The sequence below is a fragment of the Rosa chinensis genome, chromosome 2 (genome assembly GCF_002994745.2).
Source record: "Rosa chinensis cultivar Old Blush chromosome 2, RchiOBHm-V2, whole genome shotgun sequence".
NCBI lineage: Eukaryota > Viridiplantae > Streptophyta > Magnoliopsida > Rosales > Rosaceae > Rosa > Rosa chinensis.
This window is the reverse complement of record NC_037089.1, coordinates 67,299,597-67,317,486: the sequence shown is the minus strand read 5'-3', so window position 1 is coordinate 67,317,486 and position 17,890 is coordinate 67,299,597. Positions and strand designations below refer to the sequence as shown.

General features: G+C 36.6%; 2 protein-coding genes across 3 annotated transcripts; both read right to left on the bottom strand.

Moving 5' to 3' along the window:
* Positions 1–315: 315 nt before the first annotated feature.
* On the bottom strand, positions 316–16,823 carry LOC121048857 (1-acyl-sn-glycerol-3-phosphate acyltransferase PLS1-like). The gene is made up of 12 exons (XM_040513528.1): positions 16,764–16,823; positions 5,562–5,749; positions 5,349–5,471; positions 4,343–4,412; positions 4,150–4,223; positions 3,273–3,332; positions 2,661–2,735; positions 2,409–2,540; positions 2,091–2,216; positions 1,200–1,292; positions 881–967; positions 316–744 (listed from the first exon to the last, which is right to left on the bottom strand). The coding sequence occupies exons 2-12, from the start codon at positions 5,688–5,690 to the stop codon at positions 496–498; spliced, it is 1,218 nt and encodes a 405-aa protein (XP_040369462.1). The 5' UTR covers positions 5,691–5,749; positions 16,764–16,823; the 3' UTR covers positions 316–495.
* On the bottom strand, positions 11,245–16,842 carry LOC112187084 (1-acyl-sn-glycerol-3-phosphate acyltransferase 2). 2 transcript variants are annotated; one of them, XM_024325723.2, is made up of 11 exons: positions 16,577–16,842; positions 16,364–16,486; positions 15,166–15,205; positions 14,973–15,046; positions 14,105–14,164; positions 13,493–13,567; positions 13,243–13,374; positions 12,926–13,051; positions 12,043–12,135; positions 11,731–11,817; positions 11,245–11,594 (listed from the first exon to the last, which is right to left on the bottom strand). In XM_024325723.2, exons 1-11 carry the CDS (start codon positions 16,703–16,705, stop codon positions 11,346–11,348), a joined length of 1,188 nt encoding a protein of 395 aa, XP_024181491.1. In that variant the 5' UTR covers positions 16,706–16,842; the 3' UTR covers positions 11,245–11,345. The 2 variants fall into 2 exon arrangements, with proteins under 2 accessions (XP_024181491.1, XP_024181498.1); XM_024325730.2 differs by lacking the exon at positions 12,926–13,051.
* Positions 16,843–17,890: the final 1,048 nt, after the last annotated feature.

The following is a 17,890-nucleotide window of genomic DNA, read 5'->3' as shown; positions in this document are numbered from 1 at the left end:
CACCAACGATATTATGGCAACCATACAAATAGCACACAACTTTGTTCAGCACAACCGTACGTAACATGTTGAAGTGTGATGCTTTGTAAAGAAAATTCGAGAAAGAAAAATCACTCATTTATGTGTTGATCAATTTGAATATCAATTAGTAATTTTTTTATGAACTTGAAATTTAATTAGTGACTTCCTTACAAACGCACTACCAAGTTGGGGCTTTCGCGTTACCTTAATTGTCAAGTTTTCTCAGTTACTTTGTCCGAGTTATATTTGTAAACCCAGAATGAAAAATGTGCTTGTGAAGAGGCACTAAATGAGTTGCAAAGCAAGGGAAAGTTGGTCTTCACTTTTAATAGATTTCTCACAAGCAAGGGAAAAATGTGCTTGTGAGGATTAGTTTTCCTAATTGTGCCATGTGCCATGTTAGAAAAATCCTTCTACTATCATCATACACAAGCCTAAGAGAAGACTTTTTGAAGTTTATTACCACCAAGAATGTTAATCAAAAGGGAGCAACAAAAGCAAGTCTCCAAGAATATTAATCAACCAGCCACAGATGGGCTTGAGGTGCTCTGACCAACTAATGTTTGCTATAGCGGCTTCCATGAAACACTGCAACAGCGAAAGCACTCCACAGCTGAACAGAGTAAGCATCCGACCAGTAAAGAGGGCAGCACTCAATACAAGCAGTGTGGAACAGCAGACAAAGTTGAACTTTAGAGCCCACAACACAATTAGAGATATAACCTGCACCAAGCAACAGTTAATTAGCAGGACATTTGAGACGCCCTACAACCCAAATATTGGCAAAGGTTGAACAAATGGCACAAATAAAAGATAATTGAGTGGCAAGTTGGCTAATTAATCAGCGCAAGTCTCCTACCAAGAAACACATTAGTGGCCGACCAATAGCTTGCAATCCTTTAACGCCAAAAGTTCGTTCTGCTATATGTTTGTCCAGTAATGCATCCTGGTACACCAGAAGCAAACAGCCAAACAATCGAAATTAGCAAACTAGCACACAAGTCATTGAAAGCATAACCAGACTAGTATGTTTAGGCCAGTAACAAGATTCTATGCAAGGAATATATATTATATTATAATATATATATATATATATATATATATAAATGGATGTAGTTCCTAGATGATAGTAAAAGGCCAGTAAAACAACACCAGGAAACACATAGTACTGAAATCACCTCGGCTTCAAGTATTTCTGTGCACCACTTTTCAACAGCATCATCAGTTTCAGGCCATTTTTTAGTCGCATGCCTTTTAATGTACACATGCACCTGCAAGACATTAACAACAGGCAACTAAGCAGGTTTTCCAATATTATAGGATACACACAAACTAAATTGGCCACTGCTGTATGAGTAACTATCATTCATATATAGTCAATATTCTTATAACATAATCAAAATAAATTCAACATGGTGGTATGATTAACAAAGGAGATAGATGCTCAGCTTAACAAAAGACATTGCTTGGATGTGCTTGGATTTGAATCCAAGCTGTTGAAAAGAAACCCAAAGGCTGATAATAAGACATGCCATTTAATGAGGCAAATGATTATACCACATCATCCCAGCATGTTTCTATAGCAGGAGAGCATGCCAAAAAATAAAATAAAAAAGCCAGATGAATGGAGATTACTGCTGTCAGAGTACGAAGAAGAACTTCAAATTCTGTAGACATTTACATCCAGAAATGATGTTCAATATTGTATAGTACTCAAAGGAAAACTTCCACTAAGCATGAGTTGTGAACTTCAACTATGAGACACGGTTAAGTTTTTGTATATTTATTTCATTAATAATTGTCCAACATCTGATGCTGAAAAAAGAAAAAAGAAATTTCATTTCCAGAATTATCAGTAGCTTTGGAAAAATCTGGCCAGAAAGGAGCCATAATTCCCATAATATAACAAAAAAAGAAACGGGGGGAAAAAAAGCGAAGAATGAGAGTGCACCCAAGGAAACAGTGATAAATTAAACATACACTCACCGGTCACTACAGAAAAGTTTAGAGTATACAGGATTTCAAATACTAATACACCCTTTGCAAAATGTCAAGTATGCTAGGCTTACCACAGAAAGTCCCCCTTTAATTACACTTTCAACTGTAGTTGAAGGTGGAGTTTTAGGAAAAGCCACTGTTATAACATAAATGGCTGGAACAACAGAGTACGCACGTCTCACTGCATAGACCAAATCCTGGAAGCAACAGAATTTTAAATAAGCTAGATCACATGTAACATTCAATACTGGTTCTGAAGCAGGATTCTAGAACACTATATGCTCTTATTGTGACGGGTGTTAAAATAACCAGCCAGAAATAAAAAAAAATGACACAGAAATAACTATTATTATTTTCTTAAAACAGTAAATAAATAGAAATAGTTGTACCTTAGTATCAGGACTCAAAACCTTGCAAGGGACAGGAAGCCTCTGTGCAGCTAGAAGCTCTCCCTGAGTAAAACCAGTTCTTTCTAGGACAACAGAAAACCAAAAGGGCTGACGGAAGTCCTTTAGATCTGACTGCAAATGTTACCACAGCATTCAAAAATTAGTCTCAAACTGAGTTAATTTGACTTGATGAATGAATGAAAATTGTGCCCTCTCTCTCTATCTACATAAACATAAAATATTCAGTGATACCTTAAGTTTTCTTGCATCATGGGCACTTCTTTCTGAAAAAACATATTCAGAAAACCACATTGGCCACCCTCTGACCTGCATATATAAAGCATAACATTTACTGACGAGTAAGGAATACTTGAATGAAAAAGCAATGCACATGATCAATAAACCAAAGATTTCCTAAAGAGCAGGCACTCTTTCTAAGAAAAGAAAAATGAATATCTATAATGGATGATTAATATCATTGGAACACATCATGGCATGGCCCAATGATGTCGTCCATTTCATTTCTAAGGGTATAGGAAGGTAAGTATATGTAAAAAGAAATTAAAACTTGAGACCTTCTGTGAAATTTGTCTTGCTCTTCTTTCTTTTATTTTTGTTTTCATTTCAATTTTGTTTTTCAGACAGACAGGGATTTTTACTTCTACAGTCTAGAGTCAGGTTACAAAGCTGAGGTGCCCCAAACTCAAGAGACAGAATTAAAACATAATACCAAAGCACCCAAGAACATAAACATGATGTCATTAAGAAGTGGACCGTGCTATATATAAATGAGCTGAAGCTAAGAATAGTTGACTTAAAAGCTTCATCCCCACATGCTGACAAGACATCTCAGATGGAGCATACCAGAATGTATCTTGCTGTTGTCTTTATTACAGCTAATAAACTGCCCAGGCAACCTGACCACTGCACATGTAAATTTAGTTCTGAATCAGCAGTATTTAAGTAGTATAAAGTAATTACAGGAGCATGCGAAAAAAACCTAGACTGTAATAAATGCAGTAGCAACAGTGTTCAGAAAATATGGAAGGGCCAGACAAAGCCCACCCAGCTTTTTAAGCTTTTGGTCCAGAGAGAAGTCTCTGTGGTAGTAAGAGACTGTCAACAGAAACAAAAATCTATCTACAGGGATTCTAAGTACAGTGTCTGTAATATGATATCATTAATAGCCTAAATAAATCTTGGGGTAAGTACAATGTCATCAACAGTTTATTACTGTTCAAAGATGAGTTTTTACAAAGAATATATGTATCTGAAACCTATATCAGGCTTTCTTGTACGGCAAATCAGATTGGATGAAAGTTGAGTATGGTTAAATTCTCCCATCTTAGTCTCTTTTTGTCCTCATAACAGCTATAAACCTTATCTTCCATTTCTTAAAAATTTGTTTCTTTCTAAGCCACCATAACCATTCTCACACCACTGCTTTGTCCTACATCTGTAGCTTTCCAAGATTAGTAATATAACATACACAAATTACCTGCCCAATCAAATAAATAAAACATACACGTACAGGCATGCTTTTATAGTATTATGCTTTCTCTGGTTGCCAACAAGCCATTATTCATATAGTGAGTACCTGAGCAAGATCTGATTCAACTGTGTATGCATCATACGTATGCGTGCAAACAGACAAACTAACAATGTGTATGTATTCACACATCTGATAAAGTACAACAAAGCGTGCCTAGCAAATTAAAGACATGATATGTGAACTGAGTACCTGAGCGAGAACCAATTCAAGAAGAGGATCGGTATCATTTCTAGCACTGGATATGACAAGTTCATGCTCTTCACCTATACATAAGAAATAACGAGCAGATAAATAACATGTTCTGCCACCTTTCACAATAACAATATATACTTAGTCTCAACAAAAACACTTATGTAGCAAACGAAAAATAAATTTGCCTTACCCTTTAAATGACTGCTTTCCTGCTCTACGCACTCTAGGATCTGCAGCAGGTAGAGAGAAAGACTACATTTCTATCAGCATAAATGAGAACTATCAAACCCAGTTAAACTTTATAAGCATCTCCTTTCACGTTATCACTACTACTTTAAGCAACTAATTTACAAATGTAAATACAAGAATAGCAAAGAAAGAGAATGGAGAAAAACTTAACTGAACTAGAGAAACAAAATCATGTTTCAATATTAAGGAGATACATGAGCCAATTTTTTCTTTGGGGGCGTTACTCTTTGCAACCATAGAAGTATAACAGTATATGTAAGATATTGATCCTTGCATGTTCCCCAACTAAAGATTATTGATCCACAGTCTTTGAACTATTGCAACCCAAAGACGAGTCATACTAGTGTGATAACCCACTACCCCCTACTCATATTTGAGCTTTTACCAAACTTCCCATGATCACTTATATACCTCAAACAAACATACAGTTCGTATGGAAAACAAAACAAGCTTGCACAGTCCACACACAAAGCAAAGCTGTAAATCAAGGATGCAGTACCAAAATGTCCCCCTCTCAATTCCAAACATACAATGCCAACCAGCTCAATCAGATCTGGATCTTCTCGAGCTGCTTGAGACCAGATGGCTGTATCAGGGGTGAGCATCGACAAAACTGACCTTTCTCAAGGACACATTCGCCACATCAGTGCGGATATCTAAAATTTGACTGATGTAGCTCTCTGTGTAGGCTTACAAATTGACCTAACATGGGACTTGACACATGCTTGGGCATTCCATACAAACAAAACTGAACTGCGGTAAACAGACAATCAGCAAATCAACTTCCAAAAGCCACCAATAACCGTAATCATTGGTTCATACCCGTAAAACTTGGAAACTAGCAGAACAAATCCGATGACACCACAGTACTCTTCGATATAAAATAAAATCAGTGGCATCTAAAGACGTTCAATAAGTAACAATCACAAAAATCAGTGAAGGTATACCTTAACGCCAGCACACCAATCAATGAGGCCTAGAAGAACCAGCCAATCCAATTCTTTAACCACGCCGTTTATCCTTGCGTATGCATTCTTTGAGATCGGCCAGATAAAAACAAAGCAAAACGCCTGAAACAATTGAACAATTAGACTAATTCTACTAAAACCCTAAATCAAGAATTTCGAAATTCTAAGGAAAGCGGGAAGAAGAGGTGGTACCTGAACCAGATTGGCAAAGAGGCCTGAGACGCAGAGCAGCACCACCGGAATGAGATGAAGGATTAGCGGATAAAGGACCACGACCACTGCAAAGAGAATTCCAAGTGCAATCGCCATGGGCAAAACCATCAGAGAAACGAATTAATTCACAAAACAACGAACGATTCAAATCGCTGAGAAAAAAAAACCACGGTTAGAAGTGATTGGAAATGACAACTAGACCCTCCTAACCAAAGAAATTTCACTCTTAAACCATAAACTATTTTAAAATGATTTTAAATAAACAAGGACATTAATGTAATAAGGAAATTAACTTCCCCATTACCGTTTTCAGTTTTCTGCACTACTAGCCCCTCCGCACATGTCAATTGGTTTTTTTCTTCTTAAAAAACAAAAATTTGATTAGATGATGAAAAATAGTGTTTTTATTCGGACCTCTAAATCTGCTCATTTGACCTCACTTTATTATGAATTATTAAATGAAACTAGACAGCAAACACACCTTATGGGTGTGGATAATTATGTTGGAAGTTATTCCACAGAATGTGGAGAAAATTGCTGCACATATTTTGTTTTTTTTTTTGATTTTTTTTTTTAAATTTCTTTTGTTTTTCTTTTATTTGTGAATTGGTCATTTTGTCTTTCTCAAATATTTCAGTTCAAATGTCTTTTAATATTTGAGGGATATTTTGGTAAAAAAAAATTGTTTTGGCTAACAAACTCTTTTCTCTTAATAATAGTATAGATATATAACCTACTATGAGATGACTATTAAGGACAATAATTATACCAAAATTTAAGTTGATTTTTTCTACACTTTTCAATTCAATAATATTAGATTGCATTCTTTATTATTTTCTTTATCTATTTTCATTTTTCAATTTCACTACATACTCATTAAAGCATTCATATATATTTAATAAGAATTAAAATCATGTGACATAAAAATATATGATAAACATGTTGAACATATATTGGTGAGGCCCAGGGGCGGATCTAGGTAGTGGCTTGAGCGGGCTGGAGCCCGTCCGAGATTTTTAGGCTTAAAAAAAAAAGTAGATGTATACTTTAATTGATATTTAATTGATGTCGGTAAGTGGGTTTAATTGATTTCAAAACTTATCAAGGTCGATCAGTGGGTCTTCTTTCTGCTGTGCAATTGTTGTGGGTTTAATTGATTTCAATACTTATCATTTTATCAATTGTTGTGCTATCTTAGTATCTCGGCCAAGAGCTTGGTCTCATTCGAATGCCGAGTAATCAGTTCAAGTTTATAGAATTAACTTTGCAGATTGGGCTTGGGTTTATTTGCTAGCTATTTCGTCTTATTCATGGCTTTATATTCAGAACAAACTTTTGGGTTGAAAAAAAAAACCATATATATGATGTATATTTTTTGTTTATATGTATGTTTGTTTAACGAAGCCCACCTGAACTCTCAAATTATTGAAGTCAAAGTCCTCTCTGGCTCTCTCATTCTCTCTGTCCATCACAAATTCTCATTCTTCTTCTTCTTCACAACAAGGCCTAAATTACGGACTAAATTCAATCTTTGAACACTTGAACTTTTAGGTTCTCATAACCCCACTCTTGCATTCGCACACTTGTGCATAATTGTACTAAAAAAAAAATTGCGGGCTTCGCCCAAAGGGACACATAAATATGTAGCCCTTCCTATTTTTGAATCCTAGATCCACCCTTGGGTGAGGGGAAAAAAATAAACATATTATGATCTAAATCTAAGTCTATCAATTATATTTGAAAAAACAAAAATGAGCTAGCAATTATATTTGAGGTCATTTTTCAGTCGCATGCCGCTTGATGTACACATGCACCTGCAAGACAGTAACAACGGGGCAATTAAGCAGGTTTTCCAATATTACAGGATAGTAGGATACGCACAAACTAAATTGACCATTGCAGTATGAGTAACTATCATTGATATATAGTCACTATTCTTATAACATATTCAAAATAAATTCAACATGGTGGTCTGATAAACAAAGGACATGGATGCTCAGCTTAAAAAAAAAAAAGACATTGCTTGGATGACAATGAGAAACCCAAAGGCTGATAATGAGACATGCCATTTAATGAGTTGCATGGGGAAACACGACTTGGCGACCTTTCTGGTTACCTCGCTTGGAAGATCACTTACTGCATAGATCTTTATTTAAAAATACTAGATTAAATTGGCCACTGTCATATCATAGATGGCTGGAACAAAAGAGTGTGCATGTCTTACTGCAGACACAAAATCCTGAAAGGGACAGAAGTTTAGATATCGTAGATAACATGTAAATGGAGAAATGGGACCTGCTGTATAGTGGGATTCTGGAATGCCAAATGCTTTTATGGTGCTGCAGCGTTCAATTAACCAGCCATAAATTGGAAAGGGAAATAACTGTTTTTCTAAAGCAGTATATTAGAAAACATAATTGTACCTTAGAAAGAGGACTGTAAACATTGCCAGGGAAAGGAAGCATCTGTACGTGCATCTATAAGCTCTCCCTGGGGAAACAAGTTCCTTTTATAAAACAGTTAACCAAAAGGGCTGAGGGAAGTCCTTCAGTCATTAAAGATCGATCTGACTGCACATATCACCACAGCATTCAAATATTAGTCACTAAATTGAGTCGAAATCTTCTATGTCTACAGGTGCACTGGTTTCAAATACTGAAACTTGTAGAGTTGCAAAAATTTTTCATGAAGGGACTGAAAAATAGATATGGAGGTGTAGGGAGATGGACACTATTATAGTATTATCACATTCATTCCTTAGATGAAAAGCATAGACCATTTGGAAGACTGAATTTTATGAGGAAACTCGACTAGGAGATCTTTTCAGTAGGCTCGCTTGGAATACGACAGCCGTATATTTTTATTTTTTTATTTTTTCTGAAGAAGCTAGATTAAATTGGCAATAAGTCTTTGCTGGGAAAACTTCATCAAAATCATTACTTTGAAGTTGGCAGCCATAAAATGCTATATCATACCACCTGATTGTATTAGCAACAAGTTCCACCAACAATTCACATTATCAAAAAATTGTTCCAAGGAAGTTCTGTTGAAGTGTACCAATAAACTCCTTAACTTCACACAAAATCAAACTTTCTAGAAAATGAAAATACACATGAAATCTAGGTGCTGCCAAGGATTAAATCCTCATATTTCTTCAGGTCTAGCTTGGTGTCTAGATTTCTTGTCAATGGTTTCACTAGATAGAAATAAAATAAAATAAAAATGTTGCATTTGTGTAGATATTTTGACACACAGTTGTATAATATTCATCAATACCAACTTCCTTCTGAAAACATACATTGACCACCCTATCACTTGCATGTAAGAGGCATACTATTTACTGACAAGGAGTGAGGAAAACTCAAATGAAAAACCATATGATCAATAAACCAAAGAGTTTCTAAAGAGGAGTGCTCTGTGTCCTTTGCTTTGCTCTCCTTTTTAAAAATTTCTGTTTAAATTTGTTTCTCGGATAGATAGGCTTTATTACTTTTAAACCATAAGTCAGGTTATTAAGCTGAGGCCACCAGAACCCAAGAGGTAAAAATTAAAACATTATCCCAAAATACCAAAGAACCCATGACTAAGATACTAATTTTTATAGATAGGATACTAATTTTTATTTTTATTTTCTATATTATTACCTGTGACTGTGAGAGTGTTGAAAAGACAGTTCTACCCATGACTAATCCGACACGTGTCGGTTTTTTACTGCGAGTGAGCATGAATTGCTGCTGCGCAAGCTCTTCCAACTAACTCTTTCTTTCCCGCCCAAATCCCAAAGTCCGTACAAGACTACCAAACGTTAAGTTTAACGGCGCTTCATTTTAGAGATCACTCTGAAAGTCTGTTCTTTTGTTTTCCGGGCAAATTTCTCGAGCAGAAATCCAAAAATGGCGACGGGAGGTCTCGGTACTGCAACCATCGCGACAAAGAAGCATGCTGTTCCTATTACTGAGTGAGTGCTTAGCTCTATTTCCTTCAATTTCTTCGATCGTTTGGGGTTTGTCTGTGTACGAATTCAGTTCCTCTCCAATTAGCTTCGATTAAATTAATTTCTCTACTGATTTTGGTTTTGCATCGCATTTCTTGTCCGAATTTGAGGTGGTGGTTAACTTTTGTGCTTGGAATGCTGATTTTTCTCGGTCTAATTTACCAATGCATTTGTGTGTGTGTGTGTGAAGGTCGCTGAAATGCAAGGCTGAGATGATGAGAGTGAAGCTACTCTTGTTGTTCGTTTACTATTAGATTTTTTTGTTTTTTTTTTTTCATAGAGCCTTGTTCATTATTATTCTACTGTTAGATTCTAGATTCGCTTTGCTCTTCATCGTGGAAAATTGATCCTTACTTTCCTTCAACTCTATGTGAGCTACTTTAATTTTCAAAAAATTTCAATTAATTGTTGTTGGTTTCCTTATATGGATTGTTTGCTTTTTGGATGTGATGAATCTCAGGGACAAGTCCGGTAATAGCTTGTGGATGCTGGCCTTGTTACTTCTTTCTATTGCCCATCTAGCTCAGGCTGCAGATTCCACAGCCGCAGCACGCGCCGAGCTAGATTTTCTATCGATTGCATGGTCTATACTGATTCTGATGACATTGGCTGTTGGTTTGGTTGCTTTTGGTGGTGTTCTGATCTATTGTCTGGATCTGCTCAGTTATATGACTCTGTTCCGGACCGGTGTCTATGACATTATTCATGGACTAGTGTGTGAGAGAATGGGCTTCGATGAGAGGTTTGTGGGAATGGCTGTGTATAGCCCCATTTCTATGCTATTCAAGCACATTGGACGGCCTTTTAGACATGTGATTCGTAGCTTGCTGGGCTCTCAGGTTGCAGTTTGTTGGAGCATTTTGTGGAAATTACAGTGTCAGGTTTACCAGGCGGTCTGCAGGAGATCCATTTCACTTGAGCATGATAGCTTCTTACTCATACTGATCAACATTGTTGACTGTCTTCTCAGTGTACTCGCTAGTCAGCGGTTTGGCCTTCATTGGTGGTGGATGTCAAGAGTTGGGTCTCAGCTGCATATTCTACTTATTGGACTATTTCATCTGTGGCTAAGGCTAGGTTTCTATCTTTCTTGAATGCACCTTAGAAAAGCATTAGGGGGAACTAAAAAGAAAAATGCTCTAACTATAAAATGACTCCTAGGAAAAAGGTGGTCTCATGGTCTGGCATAGATAGCAAGTTTCACAGTATGACACTTGAAATGTGTAATCGTTGTGGATCAAGAATGACACTGAATGACACGTACTTTTAGTCCAGAAAACTTATGAATATGCACCAACGACATTAAGGCAACCATACATATAGCACACAACTTTTTTCAGCACAACCGTACGTAACATGTTGAAGTGTGATGCTTTGTAAAGAAAATTCGAGAAAGAAAAATCACTCATTTATGTGTTGATCAATTTGAATATCAATTAGTAATTTTTTCATGAACTTGAAATTTAATTAGTGACTTCCTTACAAACGCACTACCAAGTTGGGGCTTTCGCGTTTTCTCAGTTACTTTGTCCGAGTTATATTTGTAAACCCAGAATGAAAAATGTGCTTGTGAAGAGGCACTAAATGAGTTGCAAAGCAAGGGAAAGTTGGTCTTCACTTTTAATAGATTTCTCACAAGCAAGGGGAAAATGTGCTTGTGAGGATTAGTTTTCCTAATTGTGCCATGTACCATGTTATAAAAATCCTTCCACTATCATCATACACAAGCCTAAGAGAAGACTTTTTGAAGTTTATTACCACCAAGAATATTAATCACAAGGGAGCAACAAACACAACTCTCCAAGATTGTAAATCAACCAGCCACAGATGGGCTTGAGGTACTTTGACCAACTAATGTTTGCTATAGCGGCTTCCATGAAACATTGCAACAGCGAAAGAACTCCACAGCCGAACAGAGTAAGCATCTGACCAGTAAAGAGGGCAGCACTCAATACAAGCAGGGTGGAACAGCAGACAAAGTTGAACTTTAGAGCCCACAACACAATTAGAGATATAACCTGCACCAAGCAACAGTTAATTAGCAGCACATTTGAGACGCCCTACAACCCAAATATTGGCAAAGGTTGAACAAATGGCACAAATAAAAGATAATTGAGTGGCAAGTTGGCTAATTAATCAGCGCAAGTCTCCTACCAAGAAACACTTTAGTGGCTGACCAATAGCTTGCAATCCTTCAACAACAAAAGTTCGTTCCGCTATATGTTCGTCCAATAATGCATCCTGGTACACCAGAAGCAAACAGCCAAACAATCGAAATTAGCAAACTAGCACACAAGTCATTGAAAGCATAACCAGACTAGTATGTTTAGGCCAGTAACAAGATTCTATGCAAGGAATATATATTAACATATATATATATATATATATATTAAAATGGATGTAGTTCCTAGATGATAGTAATAGGCCAGCAAAACAACCCCAGGAAACACATAGTACTGAAATCACCTCGGCTTCAAGTATTTCTGTGCACCACTTTTCAACAGCATCATCAGTTTCAGGCCATTTTTTAGTCGCATGCCTTTTAATGTACACATGCACCTGCAAGACAGTTACAACGGACAACTAAGCAGGTTTTCCAATATTATAGGATACACACAAATTAAATTGGCCACTGCTGTATGAGTAACTATCATTGATATATAGTCAATATTCTTATAACATAATCAAAATAAATTCAACATGGTGGTATGATTAACAAAGGAGATAGATGCTCAGCTTAACAAAAGACATTGCTTGGATGTGCTTGGATTTGAATTCAAGCTGTTGAAAAGAAACCGAAAGGCTGATAATAAGACATGCCATTTAATGAGGCAAATGATTATACCACATCATCCCAGCATGTTTCTGTAGCAGGAGAGCATGTCAACAAATAAAATAAAAAACCAGATGAATGGAGATTACTGCTGTCAGAGTACGAAGAAGAGCTTCAAATTCTGTAGACATTTACATCCAGAAATGATGTTCAACATTGTATGGTACTCAAAGGAAAACTTCCACTAAGCATGAGTTGTGAACTTCATCTATGAGACGCTGTTAAGTTTTTGTATATTTATTTCATTAATAATTGTCCAACATCTGATACTGAAAAAAGAAAAAAGAAATTTCATTTCCAGAATTATCAGTAGTTTTGGAAAAATCTGGCAATGCCCATAATATAACAAAAAAGAAAAGGGGGAAAAAAAGCAAAGAATGACTAAAAAAAGAGTGCACCCAAGGAAACAGCGATAAATTAAACATACACTCACCAGTCACTACAGAAAAGTTTAGAGTATACAGGATTTCAAATACTAATACACCCTTTGCAAAATGTCAAGTATGTTAGGCTTACCACAGAAGGTCCCCCTTTAATTACACTTTCAACTGTAGTTGGAGGTGAAGTTTTAGGAATAGCCACTGTTATAACATAAATGGCTGGAACAACAGAGTACGCTCGTCTTACTGCATAGACCAAATCCTGGAAGCAACAGAATCTTAAAAAGCTAGATCACATGTAACATTCAATACTGCTTCTGAAGCAGGATTCTAGAGCACTATATGCTCTTATTGTGACGGGTCTTAAAATAACCAGCCAGAAATAGAAAAAAATGACAAAGAAATAACTATTATTAATTTCTTAAAACAGTAAATAAATAGAAATAGTTGTACCTTAGTATCAGGACTCAAAACCTTGCTAGGGACAGGAAGCCTCTGTGCAGCTAGAAGCTCTCCCTGAGTAAAACCAGTTCTTTCTAGGACAACAGAAAACCAAAAGGGCTGAGGGAAGTCCTTTAGATCTGACTGCAAATGTTACCACAGCATTCAAAAATTAGTCGCAAACTGAGTTAATTTGACTTGATGAATGAATGAAAATTGTGCCCTCTCTCTCTCTACATAAACATAAAATATTCAGTGATACCTTAAGTTTTCTTGCATCATGGGCACTTCTTTCCGAAAAAACATATTCAGAAAACCACATTGGCCACCCTCTGACCTGCATATATAAAGCATAACATTTACTGACGAGTAAGGAATACTTGAATGAAAAAGCAATGCACATGATCAATAAACCAAAGATTTCCTAAAGAGCAGGCACTCTTTCTAAGAAAAGAAAAATGAATATCTATAATGGATGATTAATATCATTGGAACACATCATGGCATGGCCCAATGATGTCGTCCATTTCATTTCTAAGGGTCTAGGAAGGTAAGTATATGTAAAAAGAAATTTAAACTTGAGACCTTCTGTGAAATTTGTCTTGCTCTTCTTTCTTTTATTTTTGTTTTCATTTCAATTTTGTTTTTCAGACAGACAGGGATATTTACTGCTACAGTCTAGAGTCAGGTTACAAAGCTGAGGTGCCCCAAACTCAAGAGACAGAATTAAAACATAATACCAAAGCACCAAAGAACATAAACATGATGCCATTAAGAACTGGACCGTGTTATATATAAATGAGCTGAAGCTAAGAATAGTTGACTTAAAAGTTTCATCCCCACATGCTGACAAGACATCTCAGTTGGAGCATACCAGAATATATCTTGCTGATGTCTTTATTACAGCTAATAAACTGCCAAGGCAACCTGACCACTGCACATATAAATTTAGTTCTGAATCAGCAGTATTTAAGTAGTATAAAGTAATTACAGGAGCATGCGAAAAAAACCTAGACTGTAATAAATGCAGTAGCAACAGTGTTCAGAAAATATGGAAGCACCAGACAAAGCCCACCCAGCTTTTTAAGCTTTTGGTCCTGAGAGAAGTCTCTGTGGTAGTAAGAGACTGTCAACAGAAACAAAAAACCATCTACAGGGATTCTAAGTACAGTGTCTGTAATCTGATATCATTAATAGCCTAAATAAACCTTGGGGTAAGTACAATGTCATTAAGAGTTTATTACTGTTCAAAGATGAATTTTACAAAGAATATATGTATCTGAAACCTATATCAGGCTTTCTTGTAAGGCAAATCAGATTTGATGAAAGTTGAATATGGTTAAATTCCCCCATCTTAGTCTCTTATTGTCCTCATAACACCTATAAACCTTATCTTCCATTTCTTAAAAATTTGTTTCTTTCTAAGCCACCGTAACCATTCTCACACCACCATTGCTTTGTCCTACATCTGTAGCTTTCCAAGATTAGTAATATAACATACACAAATCATCTGCCCAATCAAATAAATAAAACATACACATACGGGCATGCTTTTATAGTATTATGCTTTCTCTGGTTACCAACAAGCCATTATTCATATAGTGAGTACCTGAGCAAGATCTGATTCAACTGTGTATGCATCATACGTATGCGTGCAAACAGACAAACTAACAATGTGTATGTATTCACACATCAGATAAAGTACAACAAAGCATTAAAGACATGATATGTGAACTGAGTACCTGAGCGAGAACCAATTCAAGAAGAGGATCGGCATCATTTCTAGCACTGGATATGACAAGTTCATGCTCTTCACCTATACATAAAAAACAACAAGCAGATAAATAACATGTTCTGCCACCTTTCACAATAACAATATATACTTGGTCTCAACAAAAACACATATGTAGCAAACGAAAAATAAATTTGCCTTACCCTTTAAATGACTGTTTTCCTGCTCTATGCACTCTAGGATCTGCAGCAGGCAGAGAGAAGTAAATCAAAAGCTAAGACTTCATTTCTATCAGCATAAATGAGAACTATCAAACCCAGTTATAACTTTATAAGCATCTCCTTTCACATTATCACTACTACTTTAAGTAACTAATTTACAAAATCAAATGTAAATACAAGAATAGCAAAGAAAGAGAACGGAGAAAAACTTAACTGAACTAGAGAAACAAAATCATGTTTCAATATTAAGGAGATACATGAGCAAATTTTTCTTTGGGGGCGTTACTCATTGCAACCATAGAAGTATAATAGTATACGTAATATATTGATCCTTCCACGTTCCCAAACTAAAGATTATTGATCCACAGTCTTCGAACTATTGCGACCCAAAGACAATTCGTAGAGTGTGATAACCCACTAACCCCTACTCATATTGGAGCTTAGACCAAACTTCCCGTGATTACTTATATACCTCAGATCAAACCAACATACAGTTCGTATGGAAAACGAAACAAGCTTGCACAGTCAACACACAAAGCAAAGCTGTAAATCAAGGATGCAGTACCAAAATGTCCCCCTCTCAATTCCAAACATACAATGCCAGCCAGCTCAATCAGATATGGATCTTCTCGAGCTGCTTGAGACCAGATGGCTGTATCAGGGGTGAGCTCCAACAAAATTGACCTTACTCAAGGACACATTTGCCACATCAGTGCGGATATCTAAAATTTGTCACTGATGCAGCTCTCTGTGTAGGCTTACAAATTGACCTAACATCAGACTTGACACATGCTTGTAAATTCCATACAGACAAAACTGAACTGGGGTAAACAGATCAATCAGCAAAACAACTTCAAGGAAACACATAATAATCTCTATCACCTGACAAGCTCCCTTGCACCATTGCTTTTCAAAGGATAAAATATACAAAAAACTTCAAACACCAAGCAAAGTCTTCCTTCTTTAGTCTGCATCCTAGGGATATGAACTAGCTTATATTGACATACTTTATTCTTCCAAAAGCCAGTAATAAATCGTAATCATTGGTTCATACCCGTAAAATTTGGAAACTAGCAGAACAAATCCGATAACACCACAATACTCTTCGATGTAAAAATAAAATCAGTGGCATCTAAAAACCTTCAATAAGTAACAATCACAAAAATCAGAGAAGGTATACCTTAACGCCAGCACACCAATCAATGAGGCCTAGCAGAACCAACCAATCCAATTCTTTAACCACGCCGTTTATCCTTGTGTATGCATTCTTTGAGATCGGCCAGATAAAAACAAAGCAAAACGCCTGAAACAATTGAACAATTAGACTAAATCTACTAAAACCCTAAATCAAGAATTTCGAAATTCTAAGGAAAGAAAGAAGAAGAGGTGGTACCTGAACCAGATTGGCAAAGAGGCCTGAGACGCAGAGCAGCACCACCGGAATGAGATGAAGGATTAGCGAATAAAGGACCACGACCACTGCAAAGAGAATTCCAAGTGCAATCGCCATGGGCAAAACCATCAGAGAAACGAATTGATTCACAAAACAACGAACGATTCAAATCGCTGAGAAAAAAAACCGTGGAAGACTCAAACCCTAGGGTTTCAGAGTAGAGCGGGAAAGATGATGAAGACAGTTAGGTTCATTCTAAACAGTTTTTTAATTCTTTGTTTGAGAAGAAGACTATATATAGTTGCTAGAAGTGATAGGCAATGACAGCTAGACCCTCCTAACCAAAGAAGTTTCACTCTTAAACCATGAGTTATTTTAAAATAATTTTAAATAAACAAGGACATTAATGTAATAAGCAAATTAACTTCCCCATTACCGTTTTTCAGTTTTCTGCACTATTTTAATTTTTTTCTTTAAAATTAGGGTCCTTGACCAAAAGTATTAAAATGAGCCAAAATTATCTCATTTACCTTAGCTTTTTATTCCCCACTACCCAATTTAACATAAAAATACAATTTTATCCTCAGTCAAATTAATAAATTACACCATATGCCATCGAGTTCTCTCTCATCTCTCCCCTCTGATCCGACCCTCTCTCTCTCTCTTAGCTGGCGCTCTTGCAGTCGGCGACGAGTTTGTGCAACCCAGAAGACGGCAGCGAGTTCGTGCAGTTGGCGCCATCAATCGTACAGTCGGAGACAAGCTCGGAGTTCCGGTTCGTGCAACTAGCTCGGAGTTCGCGCCATCCCCTGCCGGCAGTGAGTTCATGCTGAAGACGAAAGTCGCCGATCACAGAATCAAAATCACAACTCATCTCTGGCGGGATTTGGTGCTCGAGCTTGACCTAGGCTCTCCTGCACTCGACCCAAGCCGGTGGCAAAGGAGAACATTGATCTGATATGCCAGTGGCGAAGGAGAACGACGATTGGGTGCCCAGAGCTTTTCTCTAGGTGCCCAAATCAAATTTTTTTTTTTTTTTTTGCTGTAAATTGGTTCAGAAGCCCAAAATGAAAAAAAAAGGTTCTATTAGAGACCTGTTAAAGATTTATTGGGAGACAATAGACGTCTATTAGGGAGACAATAGACGATTTAAATTGATGTAATCTCCTCATTTTTTTTCTTTAATCAAAGTTTTATTTATCTAATTTTAAGAAAATTAGTTTCCATTCCACCGATTAAAAGTTCTATTGGGAGGCAATAGGGGTCTATTGAGGGGCAATAAACCTTTCCGGTGAGATTTTTAGAAAATTTCGA

Bases quoted from the DNA above. Each gene is read 5' to 3' on its own strand.
- LOC121048857 (XM_040513528.1), bottom strand. From the start codon at position 5,690: ATGGTTTTGCCCATGGCGATTGCACTTGGAATTCTCTTTGCAGTGGTC. The intron at 2,736-3,272 runs GTATGCTCCATC...TTATATATGCAG, and splicing joins CAACAGCAAGATACATTCTG to GTCAGAGGGTGGCCAATGTG. The intron at 968-1,199 runs GTGATTTCAGTA...CTGGTGTACCAG, and splicing joins CAGAAATACTTGAAGCCGAG to GATGCATTACTGGACAAACA.
- LOC112187084 (XM_024325723.2), bottom strand. From the start codon at position 16,705: ATGGTTTTGCCCATGGCGATTGCACTTGGAATTCTCTTTGCAGTGGTC. The intron at 15,047-15,165 runs GTAAGGCAAATT...TTTTATGTATAG, and splicing joins GGAAAACAGTCATTTAAAGG to GTGAAGAGCATGAACTTGTC. The intron at 11,818-12,042 runs GTGATTTCAGTA...CTGGTGTACCAG, and splicing joins CAGAAATACTTGAAGCCGAG to GATGCATTATTGGACGAACA.